Source organism: Lissotriton vulgaris, chromosome 2_1 (assembly GCF_964263255.1).
Source record: "Lissotriton vulgaris chromosome 2_1, aLisVul1.2, whole genome shotgun sequence".
Taxonomy (NCBI): Eukaryota; Metazoa; Chordata; class Amphibia; order Caudata; family Salamandridae; genus Lissotriton; species Lissotriton vulgaris.
This window is the reverse complement of record NC_141687.1, coordinates 1,819,673,700-1,819,697,812: the sequence shown is the minus strand read 5'-3', so window position 1 is coordinate 1,819,697,812 and position 24,113 is coordinate 1,819,673,700. Positions and strand designations below refer to the sequence as shown.

Genomic DNA, 24,113 nt, shown 5'->3' with positions numbered 1-24,113 from the left:
TCAACCTCGAGAAGAGCGCCCTGGGCCTACAGATTCGATCCCGATGTCGATACCAGCTCCGTCGGAGTCGTTCACGGATCCAACGGTACGGCTGTTGAAAGAGAGATCCAGAAGGGATGCTCAGCGCCTCATAGAGGAGCAAAGATATAGAGAAGCTGAGGCTGAGATGGAAGAAGGTGAGCTTCAGGAGGACTGTTTTGAAGATCTAGGAGAAGCTAGTGGTTTGGAACTTTCTCCTGAATGGGAGCTGCCATCTGTGTCTGATGCCCCTTCAAAGGATGTTAAGCCATACCATATGGTCATGAGGAAGGCTGCAGAACTTTTAAATTTAACTTTGCCTACAGTGGAATATAAATCCAATCTCTTGCCTGAGGTTCTCCATTCCCCAAGTTCTGTTATTGAACAATTGCTTCCCTTTAATGAAGCATTAACTGAGCCTATTTTGGAGGTTTGGAGCAAGCCTCTTACAGCTCCTGCAGTGTTGCAAGAAGGTGTAGAGTTGCACCTGGGGATCCTGAATTTTTAACCTCGCATCCTTTGCCTGAAAGTCTAGTTATTCAGGCAGCCTGTTCAAAAAAGACTGTGGGTGCATTCCCTCAAGTGCCTGGGGATAAAGAATCCAAGAAACAGGATCAGACTGCGAAGAAGTCTTTTTCTTCAGCAAGTATGGCTTTAAAATCGACCAATGCCACTTGCCTTATGGGTAGATACATACATGCCCTGATGGATTCATTGCGACTGTTGGCTCCTAAAATTCCTGATGACAACAGGAAGGATTTTGATGAGGTATTGGCTGATGCACAGGCGGTGCACGCCAGGTGATCCAGAGTGGGCTAGATACTGTTGATTCAGTTGCTCGCATCATGGGAAATGCTGTTGCCTCTAGAAGGGCTGCCTGGCTGAAGTCATCGGACTTTTCGGCGGACGTTCAGGCTGCGTTATTGGATTTGCCCTTTGACGGTGTTGGACTTTTCGGTAAAAAAGCTGATGCAGCTTTGGAAAGATTTAAGGACAGTAGGGCTACTGCCAAATCTTTGGGGCTGCAGACCAGAGGTTCATCTACCAAAAGGTATAGAGGTTTTGGACAGTCTTCTTTTCGTCCCTACCGTCAAGGTCAACAGCAGCAGCAACAGCAACAGTAAAATCCACTGTATAAATCATACAGGGGTAAGCAAAGAGCTCGTTCTCGAGGACCTCAAGCCTCCTCCTCCTCCACCTCTTCCAACCCCCCAGCCACAGAAAAGCAGCCCTAGATCCGCCATTCCGGATCATGCGGGTCCTGTAGGGGGTCGGCTTACCTATTTTCTACGGGATTGGGAATCGGTTCATCAGATTTTTGGGTTCTCAATCTCGTAGAAAATGGGTATGCTCTTCCCTTTAGGGAATTCCCTCCGAATTACCCTCCTTGCCAAGGTTTTTGCACAGAGGAACACCTGTTACTCCAGCAGGAGGAAGTCCAGACACTGTTAAGAAAGGGTGCGATAGAGATGGTTCCAGAGTAGGAAAGGGGTCAGGGATGCTACTCCCGGTATTTCCTGATACCCAAGAAGGATGGCAGACTTCGTCCAATCCTGGATCTCAGGATCTTGAACCTTTACCTAAAACAGGAGAAGTTCAAGATGCTCACCCTTGCACAGGTTCTTCAGGCGCTGATGGAAGAAGACTGGATGGTGTCAATAGACTTGCAGGATGCATATTTTCACATCCCTATCCTGCAGTCACACAGGAAGTATCTCCGTTTTACAGTAGGATCGCAACATTACCAGTTTATGGTTCTACTGTTTGGTCTTACTGCTGCGCCTTGAGTCTTCACCAAGGTGATGGCTGTGGTGGCAGCACATCTCAGAAGATCGGGGATACCGGTATTCCCTATCTGGACGATTGGCTGATCAAAGCAGAATCTCCAGAGAAGGTGCTCCATCATCTGCAAGAGACAACTCAGCTGTTGCACAGGTTGGGTTTTTTGATAAATGTGCCCAAATCTCACCTTGTGCCCTCCCAGCGCAACCTGTTCATAGGTGCGGTACTGGATACAACTGTGTGTCATGCATTCCCTCCTCCTCAAAGGATTCGCAACATACAGGAGCTGATTTCTTTATTTTTCAATGGAGCGGTTGTTCCAGTCCTGAAGGTCCTTCCCCTGCTCGGTCTGATGGCTTCCTGCATTCTGTTGGTCAACAATGCACGCTGGCACATGAGGGCACTCCAGTGGTGCCTCCGCAGGCAATGGTATCAACACAACGGAGATCTCAGGGAGTCTGTGTGGATCTCCAGAGAAACTGCAGCGGATCTGACTTGGTAGGGAGTGGAAGGCAACCTGTCTCAAGGGAAGCCTTTTCAACTGCCTCCAGCTGTGGCCACAGTGATAACGGATGCATCCACTCTAGGGTGGTGTGCTCATCTGGGGGATCTGGAGGTCAAAGGTCTTTTGTCTCCAGAGGAAAGATTGCTTCACATCAACCTTCTGGAATTGCGGGCGATACGTTTGGCACTCAAGGCCTTCGTCCCTTCCCTTCACGGTCGGTCGGTCCAAGTCCTGACGGACAACACCACCGCGATGTGGTATGTCAACAAACAGGGAGGAGTAGGGTCGTAGTGTCTCTGCAGAGAGGCTCTGCGTCTCTAGTCCTGGGTTCAGAACCATCAGATTTGTCTGATGACAAATCATCTGGCTGGAGTTCTGAATGTTCGTGCAGACAGTCTCAGTCGGCAGTTCTCAGCCGACCACAAGTGGAGGCTCCATCTGGAGGTAGTTCGTCACGTCTTTCGGACGTGGGGAACTCCTTGGGTGGATCTGTTCGCCACTCGCGAGAATGCTCACTGCCCGTCATTCTGCAGTCTCCCGTATCCGATGCAGGGAGCTTTGGGGGACACGTTTCAGTTGAGTTGGGACTCAAGACTCCTTTACGCGTTTCCTCCCATACCCTTGATTCCTCAGATTCTGAGGAAGATTCGCCAAGACCGGGCCCAAGTCATATTGGTCGTCCCGGATTGGCCAAGAATGGTGTGGTACACAGATCTTCTCCACCTCTCCTCGTGCCCGCCGCTCCATCTCCCTTTCAGGGCAGATCTCCTCTCTCAGATGGAGGGGCAGGTTCTACACCCCCACCTCCAGACCTTACACCTTCATGCCTGGAGATTGAACGGGGCAACCTGAATTCCTTTTCTCTCCCACCTGATGTGGTGGATGTCATTCTATCGGCCAGGCGTGACTCCACCAAATCTATCTATTCATACAGATGGTCCAAATTTGTCACTTGGTGTGGAGAGAAATCTGTTGACCCATTGAAGGCTCGTTTATCTGATATACTACAATTTTCTCTTTATTTGGCGCAGCAAGGGTTTGCTGTTGCCACTGTCAAAGGTTATCTTTCGGCTTTGCCGGCTTTTCTTTGTTTGCCGGATCAGCCATCATTGTTCAAATCTCCTGTGGTTTTAAGAATTAGGAAGGGCCTTACAAATACATTTCCTCCTATTCCCTTTATTGTACCTCAATGGGACTTAAATCTGGTGCTTACTTTCCTGATGGGTTTGCCTTTCGAACCTTTGCACAAATGTCCCTTGAGACTTTTGTCTTTGAAGACGGTTTTCCTGGTTGCTATTACCTCGACAAATAGGGTAAGTGAGCTTCAAGCTCTTAGTTCAAAGCCCCCATTCTTGACCATTCATGCTGAACGAATGGTTCTTAGGACCAGGGCTTCTTTTCTGCCTACGGTGGTGATTCCCTTCCATCTAGGACAGTCTATTACCCTTCCTACCTTCTATCCTCCCCCTCACCCTTCCAAGGAGGAGTAGTGACTTCATCGCCTGGATCTTAAGAGGGCGGTGAGCTTCTACCTGGACAGAACCAGAGAGTTCAGGGTGGATGACCAGCTCTTTGTTGGTTTTGCTGGCTGCAAGAAAGGAAAAGCTGTGCACAAGCGCACACTTTCAAGATGGATCATACTTTTCATCAAGATCTGCTACTCCCTGGCAGGTAAGGAACCTCCAAAGGGTACAAGGGCCCATTCTACTAGAGCAAAGTCTTCAACATCTGCTTTGTCTAGGGGTGTGCCTGTACAGGATATTTGTAGAGCGGCAACTTGGGCCTCCCTCCACACTTTCGCGAAGCATTACTGCTTGGATTCCGAGGTGAGGAGGGACGGCCACTTTGCGCGTTCTGTCCTCCAGGATTTTCTGGTATAGGAGAGTGGACACCCTCCTCCGGGAGTGGGGACTGCTGTGGGACTCTATTCACAAGGTGAGGAATCCACTGGCAGATGTATCTATTAGAAGAACAAGTTACTTACCTTCGGTAACGTTTTTTCTGGTAGATACAGTATCTGCCTGTGGGTTCTTCACATGCCCACCCGCCTCCCCGTTGTCCACTCTTTTATACCATAGATAATGACAATGTTTAAATGTATATATGTTATTCTTCTTGAATTACTGCATTGTCTTTACACTGTGTGTGTTATCTTGACTATTGTATACTGTGTATATATCTTCTGTTGTCGGTCCGTTCGTGTGCCTCAAAGGCACGGAAAAAAGGGCTGAACTGATGTCATCACGCCGGTGTGGGCCTATTATGGTGTCTGTGACGTCAGCGGAGTCGCGCGCGATGCCGTGCCTCTGTGACGTCGTCCACGTCGGCGCGAAGCTACAAAAAGAATTTCCGAATGTTGCTGACGGAAGGGGATATTCACAAGGTGAGGAATCCACAGGCAGATACTGTATCTACCAGAAAAAGCGTTACCGAAGGTTAGTAACTTGTTCATTACTTTCTATAAAATAAAATAATAAAACCCTAGACATTAATTGAAAAAAAAAAAAGTTAAAGTGACATTCTAGTTAAGTGAAAGTTTCGGTGACAACGTAACGTTTTAAGCTAAAGAACGCTGAAATTCAGAAGTTATAGGTTTCTCTATTATCTATAACTCGTGCCCTAAGGTAACTATAACTCGCCTCCTCGCCATGCACAGCTAATTACCCCACATATTACATCACTCATGACATGTTCTATAAGATCATTGATAAGATCATTGCAGCATTTGAAATAACATCATTGTTGAGAAGACTGCATAGCTTTGTGAGTCGCCACACTTGTAAACTTTGGATGCTCCCCTGACATCAGAGCCCAGCAACAAAATCAGTAGAGAGATGGAGCAGCCCCCATTGGGATTTCATGCCTCTTGAACACACTGCGGGAAAGAAACAACGGAGACAGGAAAGCTTGCAAGACTTCAGAGGCAGGTACAAGCCAGACAGAGTTTCAGTATCACCACAGAATATATAAATGGACTTTCTTTCAGATTGAATAAATGTGTATTTATTTTCTGTTGTTAATCTGAAAAAGAGGATTTCCTCAACCTCATCTAGCTGAATGCTTACACAGGTTCTGGCCTTTCTCTATTGTGTAATATGTTACCATCATTTGTATAGCATACGTCTGTTATTTGTGTGGTCCAATACTGCTTTTGGAGTCCGGGCACCTGTTCTGGTTCTGGGAGTCTTGTTGGCCAGACTCAATGTAGGTTCGTACAGATCGTTGTAGTACAATATGTGCATGAATTGTGTGCTGAAGCACCGTGCCTCTTATTTCACTCTACTGAGGTGCCTTTTGCATATCTGGGTGTGGCATGTTTAAATGAAGGTGTCCGGGAAGGTTCTGGCATCCGTGTATGTGAAAGAAAGTTCAGGTGCTTTGGGAACACTTAGGCCACCCAATGGCTTTGGAGCTATGTACTGCGAATGATGGTGCCAGTAAGAGAGGAGGGGTTCAGTTGTATTATCTTGGCGCAGAGAAAAGTATCTATATACTCGGACAGGGATGTCCTGCTCATGTGACAATGGTTTGCTAACTATATGGTTTGTGTGTTGTGTTTTGTGCACTGTTGGTGCCAGTAGAGGCAAAGGAATGGTCTAGGGTGTTCTTCTGGCATAGGGTGAAGCATACGTATACCTCCATATGGACTTGCTGTTAAGATGGCAGTGCAAAGCCAACTCTATGGCTGTGGTACAGGTTGTGTACAGGATGGTTTCAGGATGGTGTCTCGAATGTGTTTTGTGGTGTATGGCAAAGATTGAGTACATCTGGGTGGGTGTGATTAACGTGCACAGTAGGGTTACAAGTGCTGTTGTGGGTTCGTCAGTAGCTGGCTGTTCTACCCCTTGTAACTGTGTTGCATGAATGTATGACGTTACAACGCATACATTTACAATGCATGCCTTTACAACACCATTTTTACATTGCAACATCCTTTACAACGCATTCTTTTACATAGCATGCCATTACATTGTATTTAAGGTAAGTGTTGGATTATGTAGGGGTAATAATTACTATTCTAACTCCAGTGTGTGCAATAGTAGGGTAAGTGTTGGATAGTGTAGGGGTAAACATTACTATTCTAATGCCAGTGAGTGCAACAGTAAGGTAAATGTTGGATAGTGTAAGGGTCCTATGCGTTGTAATGGTGTGCGTTCTAATGACTTGCGATGTAATGCCTGCGTTGTAATTACATACATTTTAATGACATGCGTTGTAGTGACATGCAATGTAATGGCTACGTTGTAACGACATGCGATGTAAAGGATGTTGCGATCCAATGACTGTGTTGTAAAGTTGTTTCCCGTGTTGGTTGCATGTGATATATGCTGCCTAATGCTATCTCTTGGGGCCTGAGTAGTATTTCTCCGTTTTCGATGTTGCTGTGAACATTATTATTATGTATTTCTGGTGTACTGGATGCATGTAAGGTGCCTTGTCCAGCATGCTGTGCCAGAAACAGGGTTACCCCATGGCAGATCTGAAAGCAGTGGAAAAAGATAACCTCGAAGTGCATGGCAAAAAGAGCACGGCTGAACGTAGATAGAAAATGAATATCTAATTTTACTTTATACCACCACAGGCAGACACTTTAATTGGTATACGTTTCATTTCAAGCAATGTACCATAATGTACAATATTCTTGGTGTCATTATTTTTTCTGTATCATCGAATGATACAATACCGGCCATTATAGATAAGGAAAGGACAGGTGAATTGTGTCTGAAAGTTGACCCAGGTTCAATTCCAAATCTCCAACAGAGCAGGTTTACTTGTTGATCCTCCTCGTCACCCTTTAAAATACTGTTGTCAAAAAAGAGAGCACAGTACCAGGTCATCAGGTCCAGGGAGCTAGGTATTGGGAAGGCTGGTATCCTTATCTTGGTAGTGGCTGTAGGGGTGAGAAAAACGCAGAATTAATTTCTGGCCAAGTTCGACAGGTGATTGAGTTTGGAGTGGGAAATGGAAACACAAGATCCCAGCTACAAGGGGTTGTTCCAAATGCTAATCTGCAATCTCCTACTAAAAAGGTTACTACAGAATTTCTAAAGGCACCCCGCCTCCATCCCTTTACACTTCAGTGTCTGGGGCCGCAGCCTCCAGCGCAGGAAACACAGGCAGTACACATCTACTGTCTGAAGAGGCTGCACTAAAACCTCCATCTTGGGCCTTGTCAAACCAAGGACAATCCCACTGGCTTCAGCATTCACAAGCAACATAGAGTCCTTATGCTATGTACCATACACACACAAGCACTCAGTCAACATGCGGTGATGTATGCACGGTGTCTTGGCATGGCATGTAAGCGGAACTTCACACAAGCGGGCCTGTAGGCAGTACTCACACTTTGAATTGATAAAAAGCCAGTTTAACACTGTATTCAAAACCTGCATACTGCCACCTTCCTTCACAGTACATCATGATGGCACAGTTTGTAATCTGGCATTGGGTCCCATTATCAAATTCGGGCCTAGACCTTAGATTGGGCAAAAAGAAAGCCTGGATGCCAGTTTCGCATGTTGTCTGTTTCCTCAAGGCAGGGGTACATATCTGTTTTCTATGAGGGGACATTCCTGTCCCATCAAGTTTGTTGAGATTTCACAATATTTTCTGCTTTCTAGAGAGCTCTCACTGTGTTTAGTTGCTTTGATGGATCTGACTGTGCTGTTCCTGGACTTTCATTATATTGGGGTCAGGTGAGAATTCTCATCACATTGGGTAACTAGGGGTTCTCTTTATGTGGGGTTCAGTTGAGGGGTTTTGTTATGGCAGGATCCCTGTTTGTCTCTGAGTGCTGCACCCTAACGCGTATTCATTGTTTGTTACGTTGTTTTGAGCGCTGTGACTGATGGGTGATACCAGGACTCTCAAGATGTTAGATTCTCTTGAGGCTTTGGATGTTGCACTATCGAGGTGAAGAATATCCATCTGCCTACTTCCCAACTGCACAGAATCGAGTACCAAGAGATGTTCATAGCACGCATTCATATAAAGTACAGATTCCTAACTTCACTTCTACCTAGCTTGACGATGTATTGGTAGTCAGTACTGTTAAGTCAATATGAGGGCAGTTCAATATTAAAACTTCGATATTATTGTAAAACTCCTCTTGAGGGCTCTCACTGTTATTGGGCTGTGTATGTAAGTATTAATGCATATTTTTGTCCCCTATGGCCAACTGCAGTAATGAAATGTAAACGTGTTGGTTTGTGTTGCAGGGATTCCAACGAGACCTTACTTTATTTTGTGTTCAGGTTGAGGGCTTTCCTCCTGAGAGCGCTCACTGCACCAGGTTCTGATTTGTGATCTTTGCGTTGCAGGATGTCTCGGGGAATGCTGCTTTTCTGGCCTTCACTCCATACGGTTTCATTGTTCTTCAGGGAAACAAGAGGGTGCACTTTATCAAATGGTGAGTGACCCCCACCCCCCTGCCACGTGCCCTGAAGGCCCATATTGTCAACTTTTCATGGGTGGATTACAGGGCAGAGCTGGAGTAGTTTTGCTCTATAATCCATATTTTCAACATAGAAAAATAGGGTAACATTGCACAACCGCCCTTGATCTGAGTTTGGAGTTGTAGCCACTCTTGGTGTTCACCCCATGCTCCTGGAGCGGTACAATCCTGAAACACAGCTCGCCAGCCTATGCAGAGGCCAACAAAGGCATTTTTCATGAGTTTGACTTTTGTTCACAGTTAGCAAATTAATATACGGCTACTGTCCTTTCAACTTCTTGCTGCATTGTGTCACAAGGCGACAAAACACGTAGGGATGTGGCCTTTTGGATGGAAAAGACACCACAACTTTTGTCTAGCATTGTTGGCACATACGGGTCTGTGGAGAGCTCATGGTATGCTTGCTTCCTTCATCTACTTTGACTGTATGCTGCACAGAATGTGGCAGTTCCGGACAACTACTTGTACACCTTTGAAAAATAAAAATCAAGAGCTGGGCTTGCGATTAGGACCTCTTGTGTGAGAGGTCCTAATCGACTCGATTCAGCATCATCCTGCATTGTCCCGTCTCTGCGGTTGCATTCTTGCATAGGCACGTTTTAGAGAAAATAAAGAACTTTGGAAATGACATAGAAGCAGAAAGAGGGCTTGCACACAACTGTCAAAGACAAAAACAATGCCTAAACTGTCTGACAGATAATTGTAACACTGCTTAATGTATTTCGTTGTAGACTTTCCAGCTCAGCCCTTCATTTAAACAGAAAACCTTGTAGACAGACACCCATTAAGACAGTCACGCCAGGAATATGTTTACAAGATCCTCAGGACACGGTGAGCTTATCAACTGACCATCAGAACCAGGCGGAAAGTGAGGATCTTCATAAGACCTTCCACCAACCAGAGGGACACCAGCATAAAGAACTCCTAAAACCCCATAGAGACTCCGAAAGAGTATACTATTCCTTGCCATTAAAGTCGCGGGTTGTATGGAAAAATTTCAACCTCAAAAATATGGACCTGAAACAATATCAACGGCAAAATATGAACATGCCCGGTGTCTAAAACATATTAATGTCTGAAATACCTGAAATTAATCTTTAACATTAATGGGTTTCATTGCCAAGAAAACTGCATCCTAGACCAACACCTTGACACAAATGGCTTTGTTAACCATGGAATATTTGCTGGTGAGCGTGCAACTGATTACCATGTCAGGAACTCTAATGGGGGGATTATAAGTAACATTAAGCTCATGGCCCACAGTATTAAGACAGTTTTCTCGTATGTGCTCAGCATCTGGTATGAATAAAGCGTGAAATCCAATGTCGGTCGCACTATAGAGTGTGTGCAGCACACTCAAACAACCGTATGGGACTTCCCTCAGTAGTCTCCACTAGCAGCTGTTGACTCTACTTTCACACACATTGAGCTACTACATAGAGCCAACTAAGAATATAATCCTCATACCAGCCGGAAGTAAGCCTTGTCATTCAGAGTCAGCCATTGCATATGTCAAGAGCAATGGCCTTCCAGTAGTGGCAGCACATCAGAGAGGCCTTTTGTTAAAGGTGTAACTGAGCAACACAATGCACCTGCTACACCTTAAAGGTGTCACAATGTTATTGTTATTTGAACAACACCATTAAAACCGGAACAAAGCAACAAGTTGCGAGGTTGCCGAGAGAGATATGGAAAAATAGTTCCCCCTAGCAAGAGGAACCTGGGCCAAGATATACGAAGCCATTTAGCTTTTCTTAACAATGGGCCGAATCGCTATTTCAGCCTGTCAAGAAATGCTAAATTGCCTTTTCGGATGCACAAAGGGGCAAAAACGGTTGCAATTTCTGATTTCCACTCGGTAGAATTTGCAAATTACTACTGCGATTTAGGAATTGCAAATAGGCATTAGGGATTTGCAATTTCTAAAGCACATGTACGTAGCATTTCCTAAATAAGAATCGTGCATCTAGGCAACGCTACTACAATGGTAACCATATGTAAAATAAAAAAATGCATTTAAAAATGCATTTTTTTACATGACATGAAGCGCACATATGCCCCTACGGCATGTGTGCACTTACATGTGAATTGTGAAATTCAGGGTGCCTCCAGGGGAGCCTTAAGCCCACAGGCACCTTTGGCTTTGCATTTCTTAAATTGCGATTTCCTATTAGGATATCGCAATTCAGGAAGTGCAAACCATTTCCGATTTTGCCCATAGACCGGAATGCGATGCATTTCCAATTTGTGATTCCGTAATAGCGATTTCTTATTTGTAGGAATCACTATAAGGGAATTGCAAATTTAGTACATATTCTTTTGCATTTCTTAAATAGTGATTCCTGCGGAGTCGCTATTTAAGAAATACAAACGGGACGCTTTGTACATCTGGGCGCTGGTATGTTGGCCAAGCCTGTTGATAAAAAATGAGAACAAGAGTGACTAGACCAACGGACTCGTCACAGGGAGTTTGGGAAGCTCCAGTAGTTGTGACACACCATTTAATGCAATTACTGAAATGGTGAAACTAGAAAAGGGAAAAAACATACACACTGTACATGGCTATTCAGGTCATATCATTTGGAAATTTCAGATTAAACTCTGATTTAATATACTAAGAGAAGCTAGAAATTCCTCATGCAGAATGCGCCGCTCTCTTAAAACGAAAGCGAACTGTAACATCCTGTGGGGCAGGATTTCCCCCTGCAGTGTGACATATTGCAGATATCAATGAGAGGACGCTAGAAAATTATTGGTGAACCTCAGCAAGACTTTATGTAGCCAACCATGCGGTTTACTGAAGAAAGCCTTTCACTATCGTATTAGAATAGCCTGGTGATTTAGATATTTGAACCCATCCATAAAATTACAGCTCTGCTAATGGAAGGTGACAATTTATGAAGTCAACAAATGTGCCATTCACTATTTTTCACAGCACCTGTGGCTCAATGGTTAGAGCGGCAGACCCTGATGCAGAGGTCGAGCCCGGGACCAGGGTTCAATTCCCGCCTCGGCGGGTCTTGGGCTCAAAATTCCACAGACCTGATAATTCTCGCCTCGGTGCCTATTCCAATCATGGAGTCCCACTCTGCAACTCTGGGCAATAGCTTACTTAATCTCCACAACGGCCCCCACAATGCTAAGGATGCCTGGTCTTCACCCTAGGGGTGCCCAGGAGTGGACGCCTCACAGGGAATGCCAGGACGGGTTCCACAGCGGTATTCGTACAAGCGCCTTGAGACCCTTGCGGGTGAGTAGTGCGCTATACAAGTATCAATTTACATATTTACATACGGTTCAATCGAAATGTCATTTCTATTATCAATTAGATGAATCATTTTCCTCCCTTGAGCAGAGGTGCATATTAAAATGAGCCCAGGCACTGTAGACACCATAAGAGCACTGTGATGTTAAATCGAAAGAACAGCAAACATTCTAAGATCCCACCAACTATTTGTGGTCATTATCCACAGGGTGAAAGGGAACACTATCTCTGCAGCAAATTGTAGCATAGATTTTGGGAAAATGTTTTCATATGTTTTTAGTGGGAAAACTACTGACCGGCACACTCTGTGAAGAGAAAAGCAGAAACAGAAGTGTTTATGAGTAATACACTGCTGCAATAATATTTCTGATAGATACTTCTGACCGCAAATGCATCACCTTTGGATATCCCCAGGTGCACAATGGAGCTGGAGAATTTTTCAGCAGCGCTCATGCACGCCAGTAGGTAGCGTTGTGTGGATCCATACTGCTCTAGAAATAACGGAACAGAGCTGCATATTAGCAACACACCTGTGCTGTGCGCTAACAGCATTTCCTTAATTCTGCACCATCTGACACATTCTATAGATTCCATCTTTTTTCAATTAACTCCTTATCTAGTAGTGACTCTATCTAGCGGAAAGTTAGTAACTTATTCATCTGATAGAGACTTCTAGCTGCAAACTCCTTACATTAGAATAGATACCCAAGCAATACCTCCCCGGTGGTGGGTCTGCAAAACAATTTCATACCAAAAAGTCCTGCAGGACTGAACGGGCAAATTGCCCACCCCAATGGACCGGACTGTTCAGGCAGTGGTGTTTTGTGAATGTATGCAGAGAAGCCCACATTGCTGCCTTGCAGATATCCAGGACTGGGACTGCATGTGCTAACACACTGGTGGAATGAGCACACGCCCTTGGGGTTGATCTTAGCCAATCAGTAGCAGATCGGGAGATGGTCTGCTTCTGCACGACTTTTCCCTTCTTTGCTCCGAACTACTGCATGGAGAGTTGGTCGTCTACCCGTAACTCCTTTGTGCAGTCTAGGTAGATTGGCAAAGTTCTTTTTGGATTCAGCTGGTGAAGTTGCCCCTTCTCTTTAGAGGGATGTGGTGGAACATAAAAAGTAGGCAGGGCGGACTGGCCTACATGAAAGGGAGTAATGACTTTCAGCAGAAAGGAAGCTTTAGTTCATAGAACAAGCTTATCTGGGTAGATGTTCAAGTGTGGTGGCTTGGATGACAAAACCTGAAGTTCACTAACCCTCAGGCCAGATGTTATCGCCACCAGGAAGGCAGTCTTGATGGTAAGGAGCCTGAGAGGGCAGTTGTACAAGAGCTGAATGGGAGTGCACATCTGGAACGTCAGGACTAGAGTAAAGTCCCTCTGCAGCATGATGAAGGGAGAAGGAGGAAACTTATGTTGTAAACCTTTCAACAACCTATGTACAAAAGGGGCTTGAGGAGAGATGGCTGGTGAAGCTACAGTGGAAAGGCTGATGTAGCAGAAAGGTTGCCCTTTAAGGTACCCAGAATAGAGCTCTGCCAGGCAAGGGAATGAATAAAGAGAAGAGCCCGAGAAACTGATTGCAGAAAGGGGAGCAACCTGTTTTTCTGGACACCATCCTACAAACTTGCCCGAACAGCAGGCGTATACCATTTTGGTGGAGGGACGCATGCTGCCAGAATAACATTGAAAACTTCGGGCAAAAGGTTTAAAGTTGCCAGCTGTTGCCTCTCAATCTTCACGCAAGATGGCAGGTTTGGGTGAAGAACCCTCCCCTGCTGCTGTGATAGAAGATCGTCTCCAAAGGGCAGCCTGATTGGAGGACCAATGACCATACTCAGTAGTTCGGGATACCAAACTCTCCGAGCCCAGTCCAGAGCCACAAGGATGACTTGGACCAAGTCATTCTTGATCATCTTGAGAACTCTGGACAGGAGTGGTATGGTCGGAAAGGCATATAGGAGACCTGAGCTCCACTCAAGACAAAAAGCGTCTCTGAGTGAGAGCCGCCTTAGAAACTCCAGTTCGCAGCACAGAACTGCTGACATTGCGCGTTCTCAGTGGTGGCGAACAGATCTAACCAGGAGTCTCCCAATTGCAGAAAGAGGCCTTGCCCACCTCTGGATGGAGATGTCATTTGTGTTTTGCTAGGTATATTCAGCCAAGAGAAATGCCCTGACGTTCCAGCCATGTCCAGAGATGCAGTACCCTTTGTCAAATGGCCCACAACACCACCCTGCCCTGTTTGCTCCAGTGCCACATGGTACTGCTGTTTTCCGTGGATACCTGCACCTGCCTTATCTTGATGGAGGGTAGAAAGGCTTTTAATGCCAGCAGGATCTCTCAGAACTCCAGAAGATTGATGGGAAGTCCAGATTCTGCCATAGACCAGAAACCTCTGATATCCCCCTCTCCCAGGGGATGCCCCATCCCAGGGGCGAGCATCTGTCACCACTGTTACATTTGGTTGGAGAAGGGAGAGGGGACTACTGTTAACCCAATCGCTGTTCGTTTACCACCACTGCAGATCTTTTGCAGTTCCTTCCGAGAACTGGACCATGTCGGAGAGGTTTGCCTGATGCTGTGTCCATTGTAACTTCAGGTCCCATTGCAGGTGGTACGACCGGCGCTAGTCCAGATATATCTGTGGATATATATCTGTGGATCCAAGAGGCCTGACTGCCACCGGAAATGCTGATGTTGAGCCAGGAGGGGCCCCTCCCAAACCTGTGGGGCCAGAAGGCATGCTGGCAGGTAGGGGCCGCTCAAATCTGCGGCTCATGGCCTCATAACTCTCCTGAAGTTGAGCAGGGTTCACACCAGCACACAGAAACATGGGGGAGTGCAGAGCCGATCCAGGTGCTAACTCAATTGCGGAACAAGGCCTTTAATGCCAACACTCTCTGGTCTTGTCGGCCGATGGACCGCTTTGACTTCATACTTTTCTTCTTTTTGTGGGATTTATCCAAGTAGCCTGACAATTTGGAATGCGACCAGGATCGTGGATTATGCAACCAATCCTGGGACCGTCCTCTCGACCGGTATTGAAACGCAGCGTCACTCATTAGGCACCAAGGAGATTGAAGGATCACTCCCTATAAACCTTGGGGTGCATGGTACGGCAATCAGGGCATGTCTTCATGTCATGGTCGCGCTCCATGCACCAGAGGCAAACAAGGTGCAGGTCCGTTTTCGACATCTGTCGATGACAAGCACCTCAGGGCTTACAGCCTGCCTTTTTAATGGACATCCCTGCCACACCAAGAGAAGAACTCTCAAAAAACGTTGACAGACCATCGAAAAGCATAGTCAAAAAATGACTGATGGGATAGCTCTCTCCAGTTCTGTTCTGACTAGTGTGGAAAGAAAAGAACCGATGTCAGCGCGCTGAGGTGGAGACTATATAGGCTCTATGCACCTCACTTCCTGCGTGGACACCTCGGAAGATGCAATGCCGAGCTGATCACCGCCACCTACAGGCACTCATGGTTAATGATTAAGAAGACATTTCTTGATCCAATCTGCTGCCTGGGGATAATTCTAAGGTAAGGAATCTGTAGCTAGAAATCTCTATCAGATGTTGGTTACTGGACTGTGATCATGACTCCAAGGCGTATGACCAATGTACCCTCAGGTATCCAAAGGTTATCTAGGACCAAGAGGCAAAGCTGTACATCGCTGACCATAAGAAATTGTTGCCGATAATACAGAGGTCTGTTACAAGTTACAGTCAATTTTCAGTTAAGTTGAAGCCCAAGACTAAACGCAAGCACAAACAAAGCAGGACTCAATCCTGCTACTCTGGTTAAAACAATAAGGCATGAGGGTGTCAAGATCTGAGCCATACTCCATCAAGGTCACCGGTTCCGGACAGGTACCTGAGCAGATCTTGGTATGCCTAAGTTCCCCGTACTGACTCAGTATCTGGAAATATAGGGTACTTCCGACTTCCTCTGGTGTGCCCTCTGGCACCCAGGAGCCGCAGGGGTTTCCAGTCAGGTTAACGCTAGCGGGACTTCCCACAACACCATCAACCGCCTTGTGACCTGATACTGGGCTCGTAATTATGGCAATACAAGCTTCCATGCAATCCCTTGTTTCAAATGCTGTTGCTGGCTGCACTGACACCCATCAATGACCCATGTGTTGACGCCTATGTCGACCCCAAACTAGCATTGGGCCAAGCTCGACAGATATCTCACTATGAAATGACTAAAGTGCAACCAGTTGTCTTGCTACTTGATTCTAACCTGACTTCTCAACCATGATGCAACTATCAGCAGAGGCTCCATTCTCTTTTTGGCTCTTATTCTGACCCTATACCAGAAAAGGAAGCACCCCAGAATACTGATGAGGAGGGGATGGGTTGCTTTCCTCTTACTATACTGATGATACCCTATGCTTTGACTTACAAAATACCTGTGGACTTGACGCACCCCTGAAACAGAGCTTGACTTGCCACATGGGCCACTAACTTAGGAGAGTCCCTCATTTGCAGTGGTGGCTCAGAAGGTAGCTTAGGTGCTAGGCTTGTAGTTGCGCTCTACTGAGACTGAGAGAAAGGTTCTAATATAGATCCTCCAACTTGGGCCAGTGACAAAGCTGTTTCTCCCATTTAATAAGGCTTTCATGGGTGCCTTTATGGGTACGTGGTTGAAACCATATTCTTATCTGCCCGGTAGTCGACAAGAAGCCAGGCCACATAGGTCTGGCAGGAAGGGTACTTTACGCACTGGGTTCCATAGAACTTTCTGATTCGATTCTACTCCACAGAGCCTCCACCTTTAAGAGGTACTGCGTTGGTACATATTCAAAAAGTGAGAAATCTGTGGTTACAAGTATACTTCAGGAGAACAAGTTACTTGCCTTCTGTAATGATATTCTGGTTGATAATCTATCTAACAGCTGATTCCTCGCTGCACTAGCACCTTCCTGTTCTGTGGAGAGGCATCTTTAACATCTAAACTGCAACCAAGATCGCAATCAGCAAATTGCCACCAACAATTTTCTACACTTTGCGTCAGACAGTGTCAAGAGGGAAAATAGAAGAAAATGACATTGGTGCGCAGGGATGGGGCATATATATGGGTCCGCTCTGACACTTCTGAGTTCGGAAGGGAGACATCGTGGAGCTGCACACCACCATCTATGGCATGTAGTAGCACTACTGAAAAATTCTCCAGATCCAGTCTGACCCTAGGAGATATTCCAAAGGTGAAGTATCTACAGGCGAGGAACCTTTGGTTAGATAACAGTATCCACCAGAAAATGTGTTACCAAAGGTAAGTAACTTGTTTTTTGAAGCATTGAGCTGCTGCTTGGCGTTCAGTTCATGCATTCAGAATGCAAGAGTGTCTGGTCTCCGATATCTAGTCAATATGTCACAGTGCAACCATTTGATAGGCGCCTAAAGGGGTACTATTGCTACTTTATGTCCAGCATGTAAATCAACAACTGTTACATGCAGCGTAATAAATCACAACTTGCCTTTAAAACTAGCTTTGCAGCTTATTTTCTATGGCAGTTCAGTATGTGATGCTCCCAGTTTCTCAACGACAAGAAAGTGATTATGAATTTTGGGCTGGCTTCATGTGATTGTTTCATAAACACATCAGAGAATGGTGCAAAAATGGAGGATGTTGTGTTTTCTGGTTGCGTCAAAGGGATTTCAAAAGTGCACAAATAGCTGTCTGGACCAGACAGTAGATAATGAACTTCTGTACAGTATGTCAATCAATATCAAGCAGCCAATCAAACCTTTTATAGGTAAGTAACATTATGTGTTCCATAAGACCCCAGGTTAGGAAACTAGTTGAATATGCTAGTTTTTTTGTCATTGTCCATCCTTGGAAGTGATGATCATCTTAAGGAAATGTGACTTGCAGCTTCCGGAAGCATGTGACCCACTGGACACTTGCCTAGCCCTCTTTTTAGCTCGAGCTCCAATAGCTTGTTCTGCCACCCATTTTTCTTCTGAGATGAAACATCTTTTGATGATAAGTGACAAACCTTTTCTAAACCTATAAGACAAATGTCTCACCCGCACGTCACATCTGGGATAGCATTATCTCACTTGCTATCCACATCTGGCAACATATTCTTTCACCAACTATCAACATGTTCACAGCTGGCATACATCTAGCATACCATTCTTTTGCTAACTTTCAACATCTGGTCTTTATTGTTTCATCAGCCACTTATAGCTGGCCTAACGTTCCATCTCACACTAGTCACGTTTCCCATAGTGTTCCTTAAACATCCATACGTTCGGGCAAAATGTGTCTACACCAGCTACTCGCACGTGTCACAACATTTCTTCACGTGCTGTTAACATCTGGCAAAAGGGTCCTCCATCAGCAGTCCACATTTTCTTAAAGATCATTTACCAGCCATTCCATCGGGCAAAACTACTTCAGCCGCTATGTAGGTCTAGCATTGTAGTAACATGTTGCTCCACCATTTCTGAAAGCGATTTTATGGCTGCTTTTCACCAACATCTTACTTTTACCCTGGTGCTCTAACCACTGGCTTCATCTGTCACTACGCCTTATTTTAGCTCTGTAGTCTGGCATGTGTCATTCGACCACTTATCTTTTTATTTAAAAAGCCTATTTTACTGCTAATGGCTGACATTTGTTATAGTACATCCTCAAAAACGACTTTCATCATAACAAATTTCGCTGTCTTGTACATGTGATTTACCCCCCCCCATCATTTTGCACATCTGGTTTGAGCTCCTTCATCATCACTGCACATCTGGTTGGCGACTAGTCATTAAAAGACTTTTGCCACACTCATAACCATCTTGTCGCTGTGTTCCATGGTGTCTTGTGTTCCATGTTGTCATCTTGCTACACCCATCCATTGCCGGTTATCTTCCTTCTTTTGCTGTCTTAATTTCCCTCATTCTTCCATCTACCTGCTTTCCTGGCACACACATCTAGCACAATTCAAACCCTTCTGTGTGCTTACCCTTGCAGGAGTGATGCAACAAAAATGAAATTTGAAGGGAAGACGTTCCAATTGCATGCGAGTGAGAAGGAGGTAAGTGAGATGGCCGCTTCATTCACTCCAAGACCCTGATGGGGTGGAGCTGTGACGCCTGTGATGACGTGGGTATATGCCTGTGGTTCCTAGTGTACAACTTTTAAGGTATCCTGTTTTACTGGAAAGGTCTTAGTTGTGTTAAAATTAATGAGGATGTTGCGACAACTGAGGTATCCAAGGTACAACTGCAATATTTCCAGAGACAATTTGTGCATACTCAAGGCAGGTGGATACTGGAGACAGTCAGGGTACCCAGAGAGCAGCTGTTTATAGGAGACTTTAATGGTATCTAAGAAACGGAATCGATATCTTACAGACAGCTGTGGCATCTTGGCATGGTTGTGGTATCCCGGAGATGCCTGGAATACCCAGAGGACAGTTGTGTATATTCAAGACAATATTGATATCCTAGAGACAGTTGGGTATCTTACAGACATACATAGTATCCCGAAGAGGGATAGGATAGAGGTATTGAGGGTATCTCAGGAAACAGCGAAGGTATCTTACAAATGGTTGTGGTATCCTGGATATGCCTGGGATACCCAGAGGACAGCTGGGTGTATATATGAGACAATATTGACATCCTAGAGACAGTTTGGCACCTTACGGACATACATAGTAACCTGGAAAGGGCTAGAATATCCTAGAGGCATTGGGGGTATCTCAGGAGACAGAGAAGATTTCTTACAGATGGTTGTGGTATCCTGGAGAAGCCTGGGATACCCAGAGGTCAGCTGTGTACATATGAGACATTATTGATATCCTAGAGACAGTTTGGCATCTTACAGACATGGTAAACAGCATTTACCACAAATCATTTTCCCCGCAGGGAATCACAACGCAGTCGTCACAACGACCGCGTTGTGATTACGCATACCATTACCCCGCAAGTCGGAGCAATGACTTGCGGAGGGGGGGTAGGTGTTGGATTTAAAATCCAACACCTTCCCTAGTGTCCGCACTGGCTGGAGTTGGAATAGTAAATTATACTATTCCAACTTCCAGCACCCCCCTCCGCAAGTCGTTGTTCCCGACTTGCGGAGTAATGGCATGCAGAATCCCAACGCGGTCGTTGTGACGACCGCGTTGTGATTCCCTGCGGGGAAAATGAATGCGGGATATGAACATATATTCTACAGACATACATAGTAACCTGGGGACGGCTAGGATATCCTAGAGGCATTGAGTGTATCTCCGTAAACAGCGATGGTATCTTACAGGTGGTTGTGGTATCCTGGAGATGCCTGGGATACCCAGAGGACAGATGTGTATGTATGAGACAATATTGATATCCTAGAGACAGTTTGGCATCTTACAGACATACATAGTAACCTGGAGAGGGCTAGGATATCCTAGAGGCATTGAGTGTACCTCAGGAAACAGGAAGGTATCTTATAGGTGGTTGTGGTATCCTGGAGATGCCTGGGATACCCAGAGGACAGCTGTGTATATATCAGACAATATTGATATCCTAGAGACAGTTTGGCATCTTACAGACATACATAGTAATCTGGAGAGGGCTAGGATATCCTAGAGGCATAGTTTCCAGAGAACCCCAGGCATCATGAGACATTAATGGTATCAAGAGAAGGCTAGATTATGCTACTTGTAATATCCTCTAGCGAGCTGGGCTGTCGTGGAGAGAGATGGAGAATCAGAGAGGAAGTCTTGGTGTACTCGAGAGCCGGATGCAGCAGGTAGATCTTGTAGACATTGACAGGCAATTTCTGTTTGGTATTTTTGCAGGAAAGAAAGATGGTGCTGACATACTTTGCCCCCACCCCAGAAGCCTGCAAACACCTCTGGAAATGTGGGGTTGAAAATCAAGCCTTCTACAAGTACGTAATCACTGGAGACAGAAATATAGCATGGTCCTGTCTGAATCACTGCATGCACTGTTTTTACTGCACACACTGCTGGCGTCAATGCACGAAGCGCATGAGTCATTGCACACACTGCTAGAATGTGTGCACTCTGCTGGAGTCACAGCATGCACTGCCAGAGTCACTGCACTCTATTAAAGTCACAGTATACACTGCAGGAATCACTGCACCCACTTTCTAAGTTACTGGACACTGCTTGAATGGCTCCACTCACAACTGTGAGCCGCTGCTCCCGTGGCAGAGAGATCTGCCTGCACTGCTAGAGTCCGTGCACGCAATGCCTGCAAATCATAAACACTGCCACCCTGGAAGAGCCACTGCAAACACCTAGGAGTCAGTGAATATACCACATATGCACACGCCGCTTAGGTCATCACATATACTGCTGCAGTCACTGTTTTCTTTGCATGCGAGGGTGAGAGCGACTGTAGACATCTGTGAGAGTCACTGCACACGCTGCATGGAACAGTGCTTCTGCCCGACGTTGAGTCCACGAGTCACTGTATGCATCCGCTAGTCACTGCTTGCTCCCTGTGAGCCACTGAATGCGCTGTGCAGGAGTTCACAAGAGTTACTGTATGCATCCGCTAGTCACTGCTTGCTCCCTGTGAGACACTGAATGCGCTGTGTGGGAGTCTGTGTACGCGCTTGTTGCATTCATCCTGTGGCCTCTTGTGTCCATCCACCAATGCTCCTCACTGACTTCTGTGGGCTTCTCAGCGCTACCGATACAGTCATACACCAGTGCTCACCCACACAAAACATCACACGTTAGGTAAGGGTTGCACCTTTAGTGAACCATGGAAGGCGCAGTGTCCATGAGCAAACGCAAACCAGGCCGGGTTGTTTCTAAGTACAGCTGTATAGCAGAGCACGTTGCATGGCACTCCAAGCTGGATCTTTAAGGGGGGACAGTCAGGGTTTGCCGCTTAACACAAATAATCTTCCCAAGTCTGGTCTGTGTCATACCATGCTGTGCCAAACCTTATGCAAAGACCCCCAAAAAACATCACAGACACTGAGGCCTGGGCGTATTTCACGGAGTTTTGCTACGTGAACTCTGCGAAGTTACAAGAAACTCCGCGAAGTTATGCAAGTGGCAGAGTGTAGTGCAAACTACTGTTTGCGCTGGTCTTCCTGCCGCTCGGGTAGAAATTCTACCCGAGCTGAAACTCGCACTTGCGAACATACTGTTCGCGAGCGCGAGCAGGGAAAAAACTCAACTGCACTACGCGAGGCACAGAGTGCAGAAAACTCTGCAAACTCCACGAATGGAGCAGAATTTACTGCCCAGGCCTAGGTAGGAGGAGGCACAAGGGCCTCTGCAATGCACCCCACTAGCAACTGAGCACCATTTTAAGCACTGCTCGTGCTCAGCAGCTGCGGTGGCTGAAGGCCGGGCTTTAGCTATAGAAAGAGTTTGTAAAGTGTATCAGCTGGGACTCTGTCTCCTGTGCAAAATGCAGTTGTTAGTCTTGAAAGATCGCTATAGTAACTATAATTATTCATTTTAAGAAATAGGTCAATTCGAAATCTTAATGGTAGCACACTTTCTCTCTTAAGTGCCATCTTTTTCTTTACCAAGGCAAGAGAATTTGTTGTAATTTTCCTGCTATGCAACCATTATTTTAGAAAGGCTGCTAGGAATCTTGGAACAAGACTACACACATGCCCAGGTGCAGTTCTTTTGTTGGCCTTTCTGTAGCCCACAGTGACAGATGCTTGGCAGTTCATTCCGCATTGCCTTGGTGCAGGCTGGCATCAGCTGTCTGCAAGTTGTTTACATATGTTCCATTGCCTCTTGCTGCTCACCACTTGGCACAATCATCTCCAGCTTAAATTAATGCTTTTTTTCCACAGGCACACACTTTATCATGCGCTCCCCGCATTTTACTGCATGCATTTTACAACTCAGAATTGAATATACCTCTTTTTACATGTGCTTTTTCTCTGCAGGGAATTACAACGCAGATGTTGGTATAGTATAATTTACTATTCCAACTCCAGTATGTGCAACAGTAGAGAAGGTGCTGGATTTTAAATCCAACACTTTCTGCCCCCTCCGCAAGTTGTTGGTCCGACTTGCGGAGTAATGGTATGCGTGGTTACAACGCAGTCGTTGTAACGAATGTGTTGTAATTCCCTGCGAGGAAAAGTTTTGGTGGTAAACAATGTTTACCCTCAGAATTACTTGCAGAGAAGCCAGTGCAACTCAATGCCGGTAGAGAGGTGTGTGTGTGTAGCTTCAAGTGGTCCTCCAGCAGACAGCCCTCCTCAAACCAGGGATTTCTGAAGGATTTTTGGGGACCTGAACAAGACTTAGTCTTCCCTATCCTACAGAAAGTTTAACTTTTTACCCATTTTCAGCCAATCCAAGCCCTCATAATACCAATCAATATTTAATTTATATTGAAGTTCTAGAAAGGGTTACTTACAAAAACTGGTAAAATTGAGGCCAGCGTCCATGAGCCATATAGTACCAAAAGAAAGCTTGAACAAGCATTGGCCATGACCATTTCTTTTGAAGTTTGTATCTAGATTTGTTTTTATCATGCAACTACATTTAACAAGGAATTCAATGTCTAACCAGCCGGTTTCTCCCACTAAAGAAAAGAAAGAAAAGTATGATTTTCTTGAATGTTTATTGCACTAGCTCAGGATATAAAAAAAAAAAATTTGCAGATCGTACTTGACACTGTAGCTTTAAATGGTGGATATACGTAATCACAAATAAATCCCCATCCCCATCCACAACTGTCATTCAGGCTGCCACAAGGAAAATCAAAGCACTGATCTTTTTGTTTTCTTCTTTCCATTGGGTAAAATTTGATCATTTTCTCCTTACTTCTCTTTCACTTCCTTGTCCCTCCACTCCTCTTTTCTTTGTGTGTGCACTTCTTTGAATAGAGTGCCCTCTGGCTAAACATAGGAGAAATTGATGGGTGCAGAAGGCAGAGAGGTAAAGAGAGTGTGGAGGGAGAGCTGAGGTATGCAGGGAAAGCGAGATGATGTACAAAGAGAAGGTTATGAACTAGACTGAGGAGAGATGCAGGGAGGTGCGATAGGATCATAGCAGAGCGTGGCAGAATAGGGTGAGATAGAGAAGGAGTAGAGAGGTAGAGGTAGGTGCAAAAGTGGTAGACAGGTGAGGA

General features: G+C 45.6%; 1 protein-coding gene across 3 annotated transcripts in view; it reads left to right on the top strand.

Annotated features, from left to right (window-relative positions):
* Window positions 1-24,113, top strand: part of FRMD5 (FERM domain containing 5) — a 550,452-nt gene that overhangs the window by 417,471 nt on the left and 108,868 nt on the right. For 2 of the 3 annotated variants that reach the window (XM_086957901.1, XM_086957902.1), the window contains 3 exons: window positions 8,626-8,714; window positions 19,012-19,075; window positions 20,825-20,916. In XM_086957901.1, the coding sequence (XP_086814027.1) occupies window positions 8,626-8,714; window positions 19,012-19,075; window positions 20,825-20,916 (245 nt within the window). The remainder of the gene's footprint in view (window positions 1-8,625; window positions 8,715-19,011; window positions 19,076-20,824; window positions 20,917-24,113) is intronic. The other variant, XM_086957903.1, reaches the window with a different exon arrangement.